General features: G+C 37.7%; 1 protein-coding gene across 1 annotated transcript in view; it reads left to right on the forward strand.

The window, feature by feature from the left end:
- LOC145661881 (cadherin-AgCad1-like) overlaps nucleotides 1–20,038 on the forward strand; it is a 233,881-nt gene that overhangs the window by 172,454 nt on the left and 41,389 nt on the right. The window contains exons 21-24 of the mRNA XM_081727223.1: nucleotides 123–236; nucleotides 3,834–4,018; nucleotides 6,787–6,888; nucleotides 12,951–13,161. Of these exons, the coding sequence (XP_081583349.1) occupies nucleotides 123–236; nucleotides 3,834–4,018; nucleotides 6,787–6,888; nucleotides 12,951–13,161 (612 nt within the window). The remainder of the gene's footprint in view (nucleotides 1–122; nucleotides 237–3,833; nucleotides 4,019–6,786; nucleotides 6,889–12,950; nucleotides 13,162–20,038) is intronic.

Genomic DNA, 20,038 nt, shown 5'->3' on the forward strand with positions numbered 1-20,038 from the left:
TGGTTTATTTTGCTCAGTTTTTATTATTATTTTTAATTATTGCTCATAAGCAGAGCTAGTATAAGGAGAATATTACAAATAATTATCTTTAATGCATATCAATATATTTATTTGCTTTCCAGAGGGTGAAAAAGGGCGTGAAGAAGTTGGAATAATAAAAATCACTGAGGCTATACATCCTATAGACCCAAGTACTGGCGAGAGTTACCAATACACAATTTATTATTACATCCACGGTAAGTGAAAATCATTAAATGCCTAGGTACCTGAAATCATGATTCCGCGAAAAATACGAGGGTCATTCAGAAAGTAAAGAACGTTTTGACACGGTTAAATAAAAAAGAAACGATATCAGCACAAAACTTCATTTACAAAGCCACAGGATCTTACACTACTTTTCTATGTAATCGCCATAGTTGTCAAGACACTCGTTATAACGTGGGACCAGTTTTTTAATGCCGATGTTATACTCTCCTGCCACCAAAGATTTGAGGCAAGCTGTCACTGCCCACTTGAGTTTCCCATCGTTTGCGAACTTTTTCCCACCCAAAAATTGCTTAAGTTTCGGGAATAAATGCATTTTTCGGGAATTTTTTCTTCGACTTTTTCCTTCAGTTCTTCCGAAACAAGTAATGACTCCCACTCCGATCTTCACCATGCACATTGGTCCTTCCTTGATTAAACATAATGCATCATTTCCTCACTGATGACTCGTTCATTGCACTATCAGCATAAACATTCTTTATTTCCTTATAAATTTCAATATGCTTAACTTCTTGCGCTTTCAGAAAACGAATAACACTACGTACTTCGCATTTGGCGGCAGTTTGGATTGGCGCCGCCATTTTTAATTGCTGCAAAAACAAGTAGCGTGACCGTACAGCATTGAGACTCGGCTCACTCTGAGGGGAAGGAAGAAGCTAACTGCCGCGCAGGCGATCGCAGTTGTGGGGGTTCGGCGCCGCGCGCGATGCGCAACCTTTCTTTACTTTCTGAACGGCCCTCGTATTTATTTAAAGTTTTACGTGAATGAAATTTACTGCAAGACCACTCGATTATCTACTTGCTGTTATCAGCTAGAAATAGAAAACTAAAGAAAATGAATAACGTGATAAATGTACGTTCTCAGAAATATATTGCATTGCGTGCTAATGATTCGCCATTCAATTTGACGCGTGTTTGTTATGATTTATAAGCACAATTTTTAATTTACTGCGTCTATTATATTTATTTTAATATTTACTGTACTCTTTCGATAGTCCTTGACACCTTCCTCACCGAAAGACTTTTATGAAGACATAATCTTCTGTTACTTTGTAGAAATCTAATTCAGTCGTAACAGGTACTTTGTGAAGATTCTGTTACTATTTTAAATTTCCAATTAAGTGTTAATTGTACATTAACCTTTGATGATTACACGCTTCTTTAACTTGCCGAGGAATTGGTAAAAATATAAATTATGCAGTAAACACTTGGTCAATTTATTACGAAGTAGAATTATACCTAACACTTTTTAGTGTTCCGAATAAGTGATCATAAAAATCTTCTGCGTAAGTTTTTCATAAGAACAGGACTTTCAAAATCAAATTATTCTAGTGCACACAATTTACAGTATCATATTAACCTATTTGTTAACCTTATCAATGTTTACCGTGCAGACGAAATAGTTCAAGATAAATTCAAAAAAATGAGATGAGTTACCTAGATCTGCTGAAGAAGATGTCAGGGAACACCGAAACAGTACAGTTAATAGCACATTAAATACAAGTATTATATGCATTAAATAAAAGAGTCGCCATATACAAATTATCAAGGATTTTTTTTTATCCCACCTCAGTCATGTTTGAATATTTTGCTATGGAACAAGGAGCATTTATATTTTATGTAAGTACTCAAAAACATGGATTAATATCTTTGTAGCATAGATTTAAGCTGCAAATGATGTTCAGTGATGCTTTATGGCGCGTTGAAAGTTCTTTGCTACGGCACAGTGAAATTAGTTCGTTGGCGATTAATGTCCCTTTTAAGTGCCAATGTATATGATATGAAATCTATACTCAGGGGCGGATCCAGGACCGACTTCTGGGGGGGGCGGTGGGTTATCATACTGCTACTTTTAAGGGCTCCAAACTTTGAGCTGGGTTTTATTTATATATATAAAATAAGAAAGTTTCTTCTTCTGGGGGGAGGAGGGGCAATCGCCCCCCCCCCCCTGGATCCGCCCATGTCTATACTACTGTTTAAAGTGAGTCCGAACCGCTGGGAACTAAACCTGTTATCATGTGCACAGAAAGTATACATTAGTCACTAATAAATTTAGGGCAGCCGAACTTTGTTCTTGGCACTAATTTTATTTGCTTCTGTTTTCCATTACCAGCTGTGTTCGTAAAATAATTAATAATACGATCAATATTGTCTTGTATTCAAGTTATTTCAAAGGAACTAAGCACCAGTGAGTAGAAAAACGATCGGATAACATAAAAAATTCTAGACTTGCAGAAACTCCAACTCCGATCTTCTCCTTATCATGAGATTGACCAAGTAATTTTACTACCAACGACGCAACCATTTTTTTTTTTTTTTTTTTTTTTTTACACACACACTTTACGCTTCAAACTTCTGGTGATCACTCATCTCTTATCACTTCATAAAAGTTATCCAAGAACAATGGATAGTACAGAAGAAGATACAATACGTTGTGTATATATATATATATATATATATATATATATATATATATATATATATATATATATATATATATATAGGGTGATTATATTTAAAGTCCCACTTTCAAAGTGGTGTAAAAAAACAAACATTGGTCAAAATGATTTAAAATTTGAGCTGAATATACTTGAAAAAGGGGAAACAGTATGGCATAAGAAACAAAAGTTCCAAATTGTATCAATAGATGGCATTGTAAGTGGCATAACGAAAGTGGATTCGGCTACAAGTGACATTTTGAATCGAAATAGGAGAACCGAATCGTTGTGTGCTTTTTATGCTGTTTTTGGCTTAAGGGTGATTAAAAATTTATTTCTCCTATCCAATGTGGTACAACCTCGCCGTGGTGGATAGGCTTTAAACTAACAGTGCTACAAGTTGAATTACTTAGAAGTCATTTTCTTTTCGTCTCAAAACCGAAACAATCATGCACATTGAACAGTACAGTTGGCTTAATGTGCATCTCATGCCAACCCCGTCGTATTTTGATTCAAAATGTCACTTGTAGCCAAATCCATTTTAGTTATGACGCTTACAACGTCCATTTTAGTTATTGATATATTTTGGAACGTTTTTCTTATGCCATACCGTTCCCCCCTTCTTCAAGTATATTCGGTTCAAATTTGAAGTCATTCTGACCAGTGGTTCTTTTTTTACAGCATTTTGAAAGTGGGACTTTAATTATAATCACCCTGTATATATATATATAATTATAACTTTAGACATAACAGTGACATATATATATATATATATATATAGTATACCAATGCTTCCGGAATTAAATTATGTACCGCTATTGAATTATTCTACAGATTACTTACAACTAGATGGTGAGTTACACTTTGAAAAAGGAAGCTCAGAAACAAAAAATTTGATTGTTTCGCCAGTAGGTCAATCGGTGAAGAAACAGCATGGTAAATGGGAAATTGGAATTTGAGTCTCTGTCATTCTAGTGTCCAGTTTTCTGTATTATTCTGTTATTACTTTAAAACTGTTAAGAAAGCAATAATAATAATATTCTCTTTATCGTACCTTTGCCATTTGCACAGTCCTCTGCCCACAAAGCAAACATTGATTTTTCAATAACGTTGGCCTTTTTATTATTTCAGATGATCCTTGTGGGCAGTGTTTTAGTATCCCTGATTACAAGAAACCTGAACTAACATTGGAGAAAGTATTAGATTACGAAAGTGAGGAACTTGGCCATGATTTTCAGGTGACAATAATAGCTTCAGGAGAGGACACGAAACCTGCTGTAATAAATGACGGTTCAACATTTACACTTAACGTTCATGTGAGTAAACTTTAAATTTCAAATATACAGAGTTTAAGGTGCAGTTTTAAAATCTTACCATTTCAACAAAAATCGAAAAAGTATTTTCAGAATTTCGTTTAGAAAATGATTATTTTAAACATTTACAATATTATTTTTACTTTAATAAAAATTTTGGTAAATACTGCATTTGCGTTTTCGATAATACTAATAAAATTTTCCCTGAATATCACTATCTTTAGTTTCTGGCTTAGAAAAAGTGTGCATAATTTTCCTTTGAACATTAACACGAGACTTCTCTGGTGTGGAAAAGTTGTCAGTGGTTCTGAGGTCTGTGAAAGAAGGTAAAATGCATGAATATTTATTGAGCCTTCTTTAATTACTGGATTTATCATCTAAAGACATACCAGAAAAAAGTCTTTGAACAGTAGGATTTCTAAAGAAGAAATAATTTGTTAGTATTATGGTGGTGCTATTGTGCTGCCAAAATGTCTTGAGCCGTGGCAAAAATGCGAACTAAAGCTCACACCCTCACACAACCACGCGTTGAGCCAATAAGGGTTCAGCTGTTGCTAAGCGAGAGAAAGCGAGTGGAATTCCTTCAGCCGATAGCAGCGCTTGCAACGAAAGACTAGGGATCAAGTCAATGTGGTATATTTATAGTGTGATAGCAGGATGTAAGGGAGGGTGTTCATAAACTATTACAAGAAAAGCTTCCCTTATATTCATTGCTATAATATTGTAATAATTCATACTTGTTTACCGATCCCTAATGTAAGAAAGTATTTTAAATTATCCAAGTTGCAGTACAGGTTATTCAGAAAATATCAAATGTGACAGATGTACAAAGGCCAGATAAACTATGGACTGGCCACTTGGAAACAGTGAAAACTACTAAAAGAATTTTTATGATACAATATCTGTTCTAGAGTTTTTTCTCAAGGGAAATTACGTCATGTAGATACTGAGGACTTTCAAGAAAGTGCTGAGCATTAGAATTCTGTTTCATTAGCCCTCTAATGTTACAAATCCTAACAACATTTAAGACAGCTAACAGTGCATTACAAGATGGAAATGCATCTCGGAAAAACATATCAAGTTTTGAGGTACTTTATGTCAGTTTTGGAGCAGAGGATTTGACAACAAGTTTCCTACAGCCTAAGATAAATTATAGAAGATTTGCACTAAAATATCAGATTGTGAGTTCTCTCCGTTGAAGCGAATTCGGAAGATTCTCTCGTCTTTAAACGATTTTGTTGTTGAAGAATCTCTAAATATGACTCAAGATGAAACAATTCACGTAAAGTAAATTTTTAATGAGGCATTCGACCATACAATATTAGAATTTAAAGAGAGATTTGCAGATCAGTATTTGAAACCTTTCAGTTGTTTGTTGGCATAATCAGAAATATTTTTGAACAGTTCCGAAGCATTACCACTATTGAATCTTCTAGGCTGCAATAAACAAGCTTTCGAATTGGAAGTTGAAGTTGATAAAGTAAATATCTTATCCAACAAGAAGAGCGACAGAAATATTTTAAAGATCTTATATACAGTGTGTTTCCAAACAACACCGACAACGTTTGGGAGGTGATTCCTGACACCAAGATAAGACGAAAAGTATAGACCAACCTGGGTGCACAAATGTTTCCATTCAAAGTTATAGGCTTCTAAAACATGAAAAAAAAAATTAAAGGTACATAGTTCCAATACTATGAGACCTACCGTAGCCGGGTCAAGACTTTTTTTTAGGAACTAGTATGTGATCTACCTAAATATCCGTGTTTAAGAATCCTGTGGTACTTCTGCAACAATTTTTATAGAGGTAGTTGGTGAGTACTTCAAATTATATGCCAGTAGCCAAACTTCCTGTATAAAAATTGTTGCGTGAGTACCTTAGGATTCTGAAACATTTATTTTTGGATAGCGCAAATATCAATTCCTAAGTGAAGTCTTGACCCGACTACAGTAAGTCTCATAATTTAGGAGCTATGGACCTTTAAAGTTAATTTTTTCATGTTTTCAGCAGCCTATAACTCCGAAAGGAAGCATTTATGCACCTAGGTTGGTATGTACTTTTCGTCTTATCTTGGTGTCAGAAATCACCTCCTAAATGTGGTCGGTGTTGTTTTGAAACACTCTGTATATGTTGTATCCTTATAAAAGTCCTTTACGAAATGCAGAAGTCGTAACGATTGGTGCTTGAACAACTTGTGAAAACATAATAGTACACCAATTATGAACGAATGCTAACGCCACGATAAAATCTCCTACCTTAATCTATTGGCACTCGTAAAACAATACTCGAGCACTTTAGATATGAAGCTCTTTGTCGACATATTTTGAAAACGCTCTCGACGATTACAAATGTAGAAGATTTGTAGAAACTGTAACAAAACCTACGAGACTTTTAAGTCTTTTTTAAAACAAGTATACATAGAGACCTATCAATAAGCATGTTTTCTTACTTCTTATGCTAGAGAAGCTCAAAGTGAAATGTTATTATTATTATTCATCGCAGCGTGTTACATAAATAAGTATAAAAATTGTTTAATTTGAAATAAAATAGTATATTCCTATTTCATTAGGTATTCACAGTACAAAATAAAGAAGTTTACAATTGTGTTACGCATATATGCATCTTGTTCTGAAGTGTTTATAATGTATGGGTTCATACATTATTGAAGTTTGTGAGTAGTGTAATAGTGTCACATTGTGATCAACCTGTTCATAATAATGAAATGTCGTTGTTGATAGAGTTCTAATATGAGCATATCTATTTCTTTCAGGTACTAGATATAAATGATGAACCTCCTGTGTTCAATGTAAGTTCATTTTTAGGCGGAACTTCAGACAATGACCGGAAAGGAGATTTCGTTGTGAAAGCAGAGGTACTTTAATTTATAGTTCTCATTTAGTGTATAAATGTTATGTCATTATTAGTTTTACTATTTATATTTTAACATAACTTTTTCTGCCATTTTGTAATGCAGTTAGATATTAAAAAAAATACACTATGTGTAATTAAATGGTAATACAGAGAAATCTCCCTTAATGGATACCACCAGGGCTGGCCCAAGGCAATTTGCCATCCTGTACAATGGCATAATTTGCCGCCCCCACCCCTTTCTCCAGAAAGAACAAAATCTTAAAAGCTACGATTTTAAGTATGATACCCCATCATGAACAACGAAGAGTGGAGAGATCACTCGCACTCAGAAAGGCCTAAACACTACAAATACGATCTCGTTGTGTCTGTTTTTTCTTTAAATTATAATCTATTACGTTAGTGAAAAATAAAGCGAACACGCCTGCAGAGGAAAGATGGTAATCTTGTTTATAAAATTTAACATCGAGCTTCAATCTCAATATATCAGTTTGCAATTCAAGTGCAACTAGCTCTTTTGTCTTCATTTTTGATTTTCCTTCTACTTCTGTTAAAAATTTAAAAAACTTGTTTCCACCTTCAATTATAAAGAAGTTGTTTGTGACAAAGACAAGACTAGTTTTCATATCAAAACTGTGATAACCAACTAACTGGAACACGTGTTCGCGAATGGAGTTCTTGTATTTGATAACGATCAAGGAATTCATGTTGCGATTTGTTTGACCATTTGCTTTAGCATTGTCCATATGACCTTAGACTAATGCGTCCTAAACAAGATTTATGAATGTAGTATTCAAATAGAAGGTCAGTTTAATAAATTTAGCTATCATCATCATGAAGTCCTTCCAACAAGAAATATTTATTTTAAATAATATCGTCATAACAGATTTTTCTGCCCTCGAAACTTGCCGTTCCATGCAAATGCACGTGTTGCATACATGGTAGAGCCGGCCCTGGTGTCACTTGTTTGTCTTTAAAAGAGATAATGTAATTTTCATTCTACAATTATTATATTCTATATACCGGTGGTGTGTTTCCAGGGAGCAAGATGTTGCGTAGCGTGACGTCAGCGTGGCCGTAACGCCGAATGGGTCTGCTTCCTCAACACGAGCTGTTAAGGTACACTCATGTCCAAAATGATTGTCGCATATCTATAACTGTCTTCTTGTAAGAATATAATTTGATAATGATTTTGCAGGGTACTTTTAATACTGATACTATATGTGTATAATCGGAAAATGTATATTTATGGTGAATTTCATAGGAAAAGAATTATAAATACGAAAATTAGAATCAGTAAAACAAAATGTTGCTAAACGGACAAGGAAGATTTGTTTTCATTTTATTGTTCTTATTTACTGGTCTTTTGACATGAAATTTGCCACATACATGTCTTTGCCAATTATACACATACTAACATTATAAGAAATAATGGGCGAATTCGTTATCAAATTATATTCCTGCAACAACATATTTATAGATATGCGACAATAATTTTGGACATGAGTGTACATTGTGATAGTGTTACAAGATGACCCGGAGACAACATTTGTGTGACTTCGTACGGGGAAGAATCGTCGGAAAATGAAGGAAGATGAAGTGTAACGTGTGTGGCCAGGAGTTTGGTTTTACTCACAGCGATGTTTCACGTCCATGAAGAGCATTCCGAACCAGAGACAGTTCCGTGCGAATGAGAGGTGGTAATCAATCACGGTCAATTATGACAGAAGACCACCGTGACATTGTGAAACAGGCAAGAAGGGAGCGACGTCTAACAGGGGGTGCAATTACAAATACATACAGGAGGACTGGAAGTCGACCAATGTTCGATAAATGTGATTGTATTTTCTTTTATTCTTATTTTATCAGTGTTGGTTGTATTCAACAATTTATTGTACTCATAAATAGAAAAAATTAGAACTCTTTATTTGTTAAAGCTATTTCATTTGAGTGCTTCACAGTATCCAAGTGAACATGTGCACGAACGAAATTAGTAAGCGCGAGCTCCAGGAGATTAGTAAGTGTAAGCTTAATTGAAGTATGTGAGCCTCGAGCCTGAGTAAACGCGAACCTCAATGAGAATAAGCGCGAGCCCCACTGAAGATAATGAACCGGAACTAAAATGAGTACAAGCCCAATTGACATAAGTAAGCTGAAGCACAATTGATAGTTTTGAGCCTGAGCCCAGTTGAGGCAAATGAGGCGAAACACGAGTGAACACGGGTCTAGTGAGCTCGAGCCCCACCGAATGTGGTGAGCACAAGCTCAGGTAGATATTTTCCTGAAAGAGTTTAGTGAGTGTGATCTTTAAGGAGATTAGTGAGTGCAAGTCCCATTGAAGAATGAGTAGACCCCGACTAAGCAGAGTCTCACTGAAAGATGTGAGACCGAGCAAGCGTGAACCTCAATGAGAATTGTGAGCGCGAACTCCACTCAAGATAATGAACCCGAGTCCACACGAGTTCAAGCCCCACTGTTGTCAATGAGTTCAAGCCCAGATGAGAAAAGTGACCTGTGCGAGTGAGCTTGAGCCCAATTGAAATTAATGAGCCCGATCCCAACTAAGCGCGTCCCCGAAGGAGAATAGTGAACACGAACCTCAATGAAGGATATGAGATCGAGACCGAGAAGCGCGAGTCACACTGAAGGTAATGAACTCGAGCACAAATAAGTACAAGCTACAAGACATCAGTGAGCTCAAGCCCACCTACATAGCACACTACGTCTCTGGGATGTCCCATTTTGATCCCAATCATCCCATTCGGTTCCCGGGATTATCGGGACAATGAGAAGACATGCCATGGACGTCCTGCATAGGACGTCCTGAAGGATTCCCATGTAGGATGTTCACGGGACGTCCCAGATGGGACAGGAGGTTCGAGGGAAAACCAATAGACATCCCTTCGTGGTCCCGTTGAATATACCGTATCCCGGGATATTAGCGGACATCTGGATCTCCCGCGGAAATCCTGTGGATGTCCCGGGAGCACATTCGGATAATCACGGGATGTCCCTTCGTCCGTTGCGGGCTCAGTCTCGGACATCCCGTGGACGTACTTGTGCTATGTGAGCAAGTAAGCGCGTGCCCTAAAAGGGTGTGAGTTCCAAGGGGGCTAGAAAGTGCAAGCCACATTGAAAATTGTGAGCCCGAGCTCGATTTAAGGAGAACCTCGACTAGAATAGTGATCGCTTGCCCCAGGGGCGTACGCAGGGGGTAGGTCCTGGGGGTCCGGACCCCTCCCGAAATCCTGACATTTTTGTAAATGTAGTCTACTTTTAAGGGCAATTTTAGAAATCTTCATATAATTTAGCCTCAAATTGTATTTGGACCCCCCAAAACGCTTTAGACCCCTCCCGAAATAAATTCCTGTGTACATCCCTGGCTTGCCCTATTGAAGGTAATAAGCCCGAGGACAATTGAGTGCAAGCCCCACTGACGTCATTGAACACAATCCCCATTGATGGTAGTGAGCCGAGTCCAGTTGAAATCAATGAACGTGAGCCCTACGGAGTGTCCGATTCCAAGTAAGCACATGCTCCAACGACATTAGTGAGCACGAGCTTTAAAGAGGCTACTTACTGCCTCTGCGATCCTCATTGAAGGATGTGAGTCCAAACCAGACTAAGCACAAACCTCAACGAGAATAGAAGCGCAAACTCCATTGAAGGTAATGAACACTGGTCCGTAATCTGTATATGTAATCATTTTGAACGGTAAAGCGAAGATTTAAATAAAAATAAACGCAATAAATACTGCATATGCTCATACAAAGAACCTAATGTTGTGAGTGAACATTAATAACGGAAAAGAGAGAAGCCAATCAGGTTTAGCGATTCTAGCTTGTTTTTCGGCTTCATCCAGTTAGGAGGACAAAGATAGTTATGGGTAAATCCTGTGTATTATAACATGCTTGTATTCTCCTATCTCTTTCTGGGGTATAATGACGCAGTGTGGGGAAAGAGTTTCGAGGATATTTATGTAAAAAATGTGGTCAAGTAGTACTGTTATAGTTCATGCATTTTGGAACATGTAAGTCAAAATTTACTAAAGACAAGTAAGTTAAGTGATCAGGGCCGGCTCTACCATATGTGCAACACGTGCATTTGCACGGGGTAGCAATTTTCGAGGGGCGACAAAATCTGTCATAACTATATTACTTAAAATAAATATTTCTTGTTGGAAACAGACTTCATGATGATGGTAGTTAAATTGACTAAGCTGATCTTCAATTTGAATACTACATTTATAAATCATGTTTAGGTCGCATGAACACATGAACAGTACTAAAGCAAATGGTGAAATAAATCCCAACATAAATTTGCTTGATTGTTGTCAAATGCAAGAACTCAATTCTCAAGCACCTGTTCCATTTAGTTAGTTATTTCAGTTCTGATATGAAAGCTAGTATTGTCTTTGCCACAATCAAGTTCCTCATTATTGAAGGTGGAAACAAGTTTTTTTTTTTTTTTTTAACAGATGTAGAAGAAAAATCAAGAAATGAAGATAAAAGAGCTAGTTGCACTGGAATTACAAACTGGTATATTGAGATTGAAGCTCGATATTGAATTCTATAAAAAAGGTTATCATCTTTCAGATGTGTTTTCTTTATCTTTCACTAACATAATAGATTATTATTTAAAGAAAAAAACAGCCACAACAAGATTGTATTTGTAGTGTTTGTAGGCCTTTCTGAGTGCGAGTGGTGTTTCCCTCCCCTTCGTTGTTCATGCTGAAGTAGCATACTTAAAATCCTGACTTTTAAGATTTGTTCTTTCTGGAGAAAGGGGGAAGTAACAAATGGTGCCATTGCACGGGGTGGCTAATGGCCTAGGGCCGGCCCTGCAAGTGATAAATAATTTGCTGTACAGGAGTATCGGTGATTATTGAAGCGAATCAAGAGACTAGTTAGAGTTTGGCCAATATAGAAGGCTGAACTATGAGTGCATTCGAAGATGTAAATTAAGCTGGAAGTATCACAACCATCAAAATGGTAGAAAGTGTAGCCTATATTACCTTCGTGGTGGGTTTTAGAAGTTCAAACAGGTATCGAATATAAAGGAGCCCATAGACGATCCACGGTTTGTGCAAACATCATGTTTGCGCAAACATTCGGCCATACACGGTTCAGCTGTTTGCACAAACTTCAGTTCAATTTTGAGTTTGATCGCGTAAACATGTCCACTGAAGCAGCTCGTTTAGCGATAGTAATTGCTTGTGGTTTTTAAGCGGAAAGACCTGCGAAACCAAAACGGAAGAGGGTGTGGATGAAAGAGTGGTTCAAGAAACGGTCTAAGTTTAATTATCAAAATTTACCTAGGTAATATCCGAACTTGAGATAAGTTCGACTGTGGACTATAAAAATTATTTACGAATGGATTCAACTACATGTGATGAAATTCTGGAAAATTGATTTTATTCCTCACTGACTCTCTATCCGCCTTCTAATCTACTTTCTTCATTTTATCCACCAATTTCTCATATGCCGCATTTTTCAGATTCCTGTTTTTATAATCTTCACTCTTTACCTTCCACAGTTCAGGTAAATTTCCATAAAGTTCAATAAATTTTCTCCAGAATTCTTGATTCCTATTCATTGACGCCATAGCGCAAGAAATAAGCGTCTGTACACTAGGCCTCTTACTCGGAAATAAAGCTCGTGTTTGCACAAACATGCCCATACACGGTCCACGTGTTTGCGCAAACATCATGCTCATGTAAACAATTTTTGAACGAGTTCGAAGTGGAAAAAGTTTGCACAAACGTTTGCGCAAACAGTTCATACAGCACCATACACTGTCAAACTGTTTGCACAAACAGCCTTGTTTGCACAAACCGTGGACCGTGTATGGGCCCTATAAGATAGATTTTACCAATGGGTTTCTGTCATTTCTTCGTGTTATGTGTGGAAACTTTCAAGAGATCAATTCTTTTAATGAGAATATAGAGTGTTGTATCGTATTGTATTTATTGCATTCATTGTCAAATGGTAGCAGCTCACTTTCGGACGTTTCTTAATTACAATTAAAACATTTTTTCGTTATTAATGTAATTTCAATTTATTTCAGGCTTATGATCCAGATTTTAATGATTTAATCTCCTTTGAAATAACAAAGTATTTCACAAATCCATTAAGTGCTCAGGAGCCATCTCCATTTATGGTGAACAACACAGGACATATTCTAGTGAACTTCGATACAAGTTTAAGTCAAGTCAAACAAAATTTTGAATTTGAAATTGAAGCTAAAGACAAATGTGCAGTTGACACATCAGCAAACTGTAAGTTCTAATATCTTCTGGAATTACTTTTGCAGTTATTTTATACGTATGTTGTTATTTTGTGTTTCAGGGGGCGAAGTGATAATGTTCTATATTACACTGCGTGAAATGAGTTTGTGAATTTAACTACATCCTTAAATGTCTGTATCAGGCTTCCAAGTATTATGATACAGAGTGTGTGCACAATTTTGTTTCTTGCATAATTATAAGGTTAATCGTTACCGAAAAGCTTATACAGTAAAACCTCCCACCCAACACAAGTACATACTGATCATGTGTAAAGAATGTTCCTCGAGGTACACCTTGTCTCAAAAAGGTTGAGCGCATTCTTTACTGGTGTTTTGAGGCAATAATTTTCTAAGTCCAGCTTCGGGTATCTTCGGGAAAAAGTAAGCCAGGTTCGAACCTCCAAGCCAGCCTTTGCAATCGGGAAAAAGTTTGCAGATGTGTTTTTCTTCTTTTAAATATAATAAGACTTGTTACCAAGTGTTTAAAAAAGCAACATTGATTGAAATACTTAATGATACAATATTTCGAAACCTTTTTTTTTAATGTTAGCACATGCTTGTTTGTCATTTAGCTCTCCATACGTAATGGAACATTTAAATACGTTAAAGAATCTTTCCATATGTAAAAGAATGCTCAAAGTTAAGAAATAGAACATAATTATCGCCTGAGTACTAAAATAAAAGTCAAAGTAGAACAGAAACGGCGTTTGTAATGGATATGAATGTCATAATTATCTTGAGATCCGTTATACATCGCTAGAAGTTTGTGTTAGCTCATCGGTAAGCTGTCGGATTTCAAATCGTAAGGTTGAGGGTTCGAATCCCGTCTAGGCTAATCCTTTTTTTAAAATTATATTTTCCGCAATGCATGAAAAATTATATAAAATAATTACATTAGAATACATAAGTTGTGTATATATAACATAATCATTGCAGAACATAGTAATTATTATGTTTAAAATATAACATCTGACAAGTAACACTTCACATCGTTGCTGCCGGTCTGACGCTAAACTATACATTTTCGGAAAGCACTAGTCCTAAATAGGATAACTACACAGTGCGACGGTCAGACGTTGCCGCGTTCAGGACTTATGGAGCGTCAAACATTAACATGGGGTTTATGAGAGTTACAGGAAACGAAGAAGAACACAAGGTTTGTGACGTTTGAATCGACGTTGTCTGATTGAGCACTTGTTTGCGTAAGTTAAAGGGTACAATCAATGTGCAAATCGTCGAACAGAGCATGAGAGATGCAAAGAGTGCGCTCACAGTGTGCACACTTGACGAACGGTAGTTCGCCGCACGTGAAGCACACGTCACCTTCGTCGAGGGAGTCAAAGCAGTACTCGTGCGGAGAGATCCACATTCCCGGCTCCTCGTCCAGATAGCCAGCCTTGTGGAAAGCGTACCGGATCAGGTTCTTGAATCGGGGTGCGCTGAACTGGTAGAGTGAAAACGACTGTAGTGCCAGGAATCGATCGCGATGCCAGATATCCATGACACTGTCCATGGCCAGTGTGTCGGTCACAAAGCGTACAAAGGACTTGTACTGACGGAAGAAATGCACATCTAAAGGCTGAATCTTTCCAGTGCAACCACCAGGAATCAGTCTCTTGTGCAACGCAACGTCGGCAGGCTTCAGTGCGTTCGATAGATTGTCGTCCTTGTTCAGAGTCCACGAGTCCAATAGCAAAACGATCTTCTTCCGATCATCAGGCATGCTTGGCCAGAACACTTGCTCGTAGAAGTCCTTAAGGTCGTCCCTGTTCATGTTGGACGTTTTGCCAGCAAATGATTTGATGTTCGGTGGATCTGCAGGCTTGTTTCCCGGAAACTTTCCACTTGGTTCCGACACCAGTACATACATCGGCCGCAGAATCTCTCCGGCCATGGTGATCACGGGCATGATCATGTAGCTGTGGGTTGTTGCGCTCATGGATCCCACAACCGCTCGCACGACTGTTGTTCCTTTGGTACGGAGAGTGCGAGTACTCTGCAACAACTTCTTGAAGCTACTCTGATCTGCATTGGCAACCTGCGTTGGTGGGATGCTTTCGCTTGCAATGAGCTCGCGAGTCGCTAATACGAAAGCATCAGCCTGCTGCTGCAAGTCCAACTCTTTCAGTTGCCAGGTCCTGCCGACCCTGTGGGTGATTGCACGGTCCACGATGTTGTTGCGCTTCTTGAATCTGTACACCCAAGACGGTGATGCCTTGAACTTGAGACTCTTGTTAGGGTCCAGTTCATTAGCTGTTTGCCTAGCCCAAATTCGCAACGTTCGATCGTGAATGATAGCAGTGTGCTGTTTCTCCGCGAACATGCCCCGAACTGCCTCATTGATCTCTGCCATCAGCGTCTTCTTGTCATCTTTGCCTTGTGTTGCCCCAAAGTGACGTAGCACGCCAATGTTCCGAATATACCTGAACTGATTCTGCAGAGTCGAGTGGGTAGCACGACCGGTCTTTGTGTTCCAAGGCCTACCTGTTTTTGGATTTACCGTCCAGTAGGCATAGGCTTTTGCCTTGTACTCGCGCCACTGCTCTGGTGTCATTTTGGAGTCTTCTGGAGGCTGATCCTGGAACTTCGGCTTCTTCACAGGAGAGGGCAGGTATTCTGACGCTGATGAGCCAGATGCGGAAGACGTATGAGACTGCTGCGATGACGAAGGCATCTCTGCATCCTCCTGCTCTTGGTCTTCCTCGTCTCCAAAATCCATGTCTCCGTCCCCCTGGTCACCATCACTGTCACCGAAGCCGAGCGTACGAATCTCTTCAACGACTTCCATCCCGCTGGTCAAAAGAGACTTGATGTGTGCCACCATCCTTTGCTCTTCCAAATTTGGATTGCGCTCATTTGTCCCGATCTCGGCCACCAGAGCCCAAACGACCACTTTCGGATCCATCTTACAACGCATACCTAAAAAACACAAAAACAACACAAATGTTAGCACAGAGTACAAATGCAAGACGAATTAGCATGAAATAATACGACTGCTACAACACACATGTTAGCACAGAGTTCAAATGCAAGACGAATTAGCATGAAATAATACGACTGCTATGGTTACTCTCATAAACCCCATGTTAATGTTTGACGCTCCATAAGTCCTGAACGCGGCAACGTCTGACCGTCGCACTGTGTAGTTATCCTATTTAGGACTAGTGCTTTCCGAAAATGTATAGTTTAGCGTCAGACCGGCAGCAACGATGTGAAGTGTTACTTGTGAGATAATTTTCACAGTAGATCGGTATTATATATGAGGATGTAAATACAAGTTAAGAAACTCGTTCAATAGCAATAAATAAATCATGTAGTGTATTTATTTGCAGCTATTTGTCATATAGAGGGTAATTCTCAACATTCATAATACAGAATGTCATTTATGTTCTTGAAAAGTTATTCGATGCATAAACAGAAGGTATAAACAGAGAATCCAAAGTCGGAACGCTCGCAAAAAAAATTCATGAACCCCAAAGGTCACGTGAGCAGACTGGAATTGTCCTTATGAAGCATGCCACAGCAGAAAGTCTTTACATAGTTTTTCAATTCAATTCCTGATATATGCTTTTGCAATGTGGAGGTGGTGATGCTCTGAGTCGCCCTCTCTCGCTCGCTCGCTCGCTCACTCTCTATTTATACACAATATAAAAGTGGATTTATGTGTGTATTTCAACATAATTCTGATATATCTAGAGCAATTTTAACTATATTTCTTACAGTCTGGAAAAAGAGTACTGTCGGGATACATATCAAAAATGCTAGAAACGGGTCGATATTAGTATCGAATCTATAGTTTCGTGGTCGCTTAGGTGAATAGTTCTACTTTCAATTCAAGTCCAATTAAGCTTCCATTAGCACCCAGGGTGGTTACGTAGCGACATAAAGATATCGAAATCATTCGATATTAGAATCGAATCGTAAGTTTTCAGGGCCGCTAACAGTGCAGCATTTCCCATTAGTCCACATTAGTCCACATTTCACATTAGTCCCATTGCCTAGAGGGCAACATATTTGCAGAGTGCAAAGTTTAAAACTTGAATAATATTTTAATTTTTTCCGTATGAAAAAGTTATAAATCGAGAGCAAATATACTATTTCACGAACAATCCTCTTTTACTATTCTAATATGTTTAATAATAGCGTAAGAAATCTAATAGTAATTCAGAACATGTTTCACAGTTGTTATTTTTTGTTACATAGTTGTAGCTGTAGCATGTAGTGAGTGGAATTTAACTGTAATAAATTCACTAATTAACCATATTCGAATTAAGTTTTATTTTTAAGTTCGGGATGAAGGGGTGGAGAAATATGTAGTTATTGGGGGCACCGAGCTTTTCTACATTTTACTTTCAAGATCTCCATTTTTCTTTTGTCATTTGTTCCTAATAAAAAAAGTTCAGTCACTTTTGGATTGTCATAGGATAGTAGGAGTTGGATTTTGGGATGCAGCCTGTGAGATTCTAGAGGAGCTAACTGCTTGAAAAAATATTTTTGAATCATCTGTAACATATGAAATAAGGATATGTATCATAAAAAATTGAAAGTAACTATGTCTGCGTAATCATCACGGTCAAATTGCAAAGTCAAATGAATTGACGTTTGGTATATAATCAGGCTCCATTCCCAACTGGGAAGTTACCATACGCGTGTCACTTTCATTATAATACATATCCTTAGGGGGAGTAGAAGTCCGAATTTTTGCGAAAAATTTAGTATCTTACAAGCCGTTCAACTGAGAGCTGAAATTCAGCATATAACTCTTTATTAAAAATAAAGAGAATATGTCCTGGCATTTTTTTAAATTATATTTTATGAGCGGGGGGACGGGGGTGCATTTTCATATATTGGAAATTGGTAGTGGGTTGATTTGTAAAAATAATCGAAAACGATTGATATTAGTTGAGAAACAAATTGAGTAGTGCAAACTAAAGTTCTTTTTGAATTTTATACCCACTGCTTTCTATTTATAATTGCTGAAGCTGGTGTTTAATATATGGAGCGTTCCGAGCATAAGGCAATCAAGCCATAAAGTTAGAGAAAAATGGCCATAAAATTTGTATTCTAAACTTAATTACAAGGGCATTTTCAATTAGTACGGCATGCTTAATTATATAGAAAATTAGTTTCTCTCTCTCTCTCTCTCTTTTTTTCTTTTTTCTTTTTTTTTTTTTTTTTACGTTGGTCTACTTTTCCTTGATTTGAAACTTTCAAATTTCACCCTATTTTCTACTGAAATGTGTCTGTAAGGCAACAAAGAAATAATTATATATGATAAATTTAAATTCATTTTAATTTGGAAGATGAGAAACACTTTGCCATTATATATCGTAAAGGTCAGACCCACCAGTATTGTAACAGAGAGGTGCTTGAGCCATTGACGGTAGAAATTCAAACTCCGATAAGTGATAATTTTACAGTCTTGTTTTATTACAAGTGTAACCTCTTTAGTCAATGGAGAGGAGGACGTGGGCCATCGGTCAGAGTTGATGTCGATGGGTTTTGGTGGGTCGGAGTTGGTCGCAATGGTTCAGAGTGGTTCATAGTTGGTGGTGGGTCAGAGTGGATCACGATGGTTGATGGGTCAGAGTGGGCCAATGGGGCATTTGGGTGGTGGGTGATAGTGGGTCATGGTGGGTCGTGGATCAAATTTTCATTGACCCACACCATCTCTGGTTAAAATTGTACTAAATATAAGAGGCACCGAAGATGCATGTCGGCTATTATGCTCAAATTTTGCTCATGGATAGTACTCCACCAGGAAGCAATAAATCTGAAACGGTTCACGGTATCACCTTCTAGAACTCGAGATGTAGGGGTTTGTCTGATTGGCTAAATTAAGACGTCAATGATTTATCCTTCAACAACCAAGCTTTTTATGATCGTTTCCGTGGGGAAGTCAGGAGAACACGTGCCTAGTAATCGTAATATTGATAGTTTGCGTCCACCCCGGGTACTTGTTTTGTGTTTTTTTGATTCACCTAAATATAAACAAATCACACATATAGGCATTTTGACATATTTTGAGAGAGTAATTTTGTGGTTCGTTGGCGTTTCATCGCGTCTCTGCTGCTGGTGGTAAAGTTTTCAAAATGGAACTTGGGCCACCACGGATCGTCGCTGCGGGGCCACCAATTTCTGGCGAGAGGTCAATAGTTGACCATCTGTAGTCCACCGACGCTTACAGCATAGAGTAATGAACGATGTCTTTGCTTTGTAGAGTTCATGACTACCGACGTCGGCAGTCAACTAGCTTTTAGTATTCCTTTACTAACCATCTATTGTTCATGTTTGTACACGGTGTTGTCATAATAATAATAATAATAATAATAATAATAATAATAATTATTATTATTATTATTATTATTATTATTATTATTATTATTATTATTATTATTTGTAGTAATAGTATTATAATTGATGATAGAATAATTATTGTCTATGTATTGTCTAGGTAGGACTACACACAGGATTTGGCTCGTTTTGGTTCGACTTGACTCTAATCCGAGTCGAGTTGGAAGATATTTTTCGCGCCGAGTCCAAGAGTAGACCTCAAAGATGTCTGTTTCGAGTCGAGTCGAGTTTCAAAGAAAAGTCGTTCGTGCCCATCCCTACTAATGAGAGCTTAATCGGAGTTAAGCGAAATTGAAAGTCTAACTATTTATCTAAGCGACCCCGAAAACTATGAATCTAATATCGATCATTTTCTAGCAATCTTTTATATGTATCCCCCTCCCATTCACCATAGGTAACCCGATAGCAATCTTTTTGAAACTATAAGAAATTTGGTTAAAATTACTCTAGACCAGTGGTTCTCAATCTAATTCCTATCACGATCCCCTTTTATCACACGCTCTTGCCAGCGACCC

Source organism: Thermobia domestica, chromosome 10, assembly GCF_964235325.1.
Source record: "Thermobia domestica chromosome 10, izTheDome1.hap1.1, whole genome shotgun sequence".
In the NCBI taxonomy this organism is placed as follows: Eukaryota; Metazoa; Arthropoda; class Insecta; order Zygentoma; family Lepismatidae; genus Thermobia; species Thermobia domestica.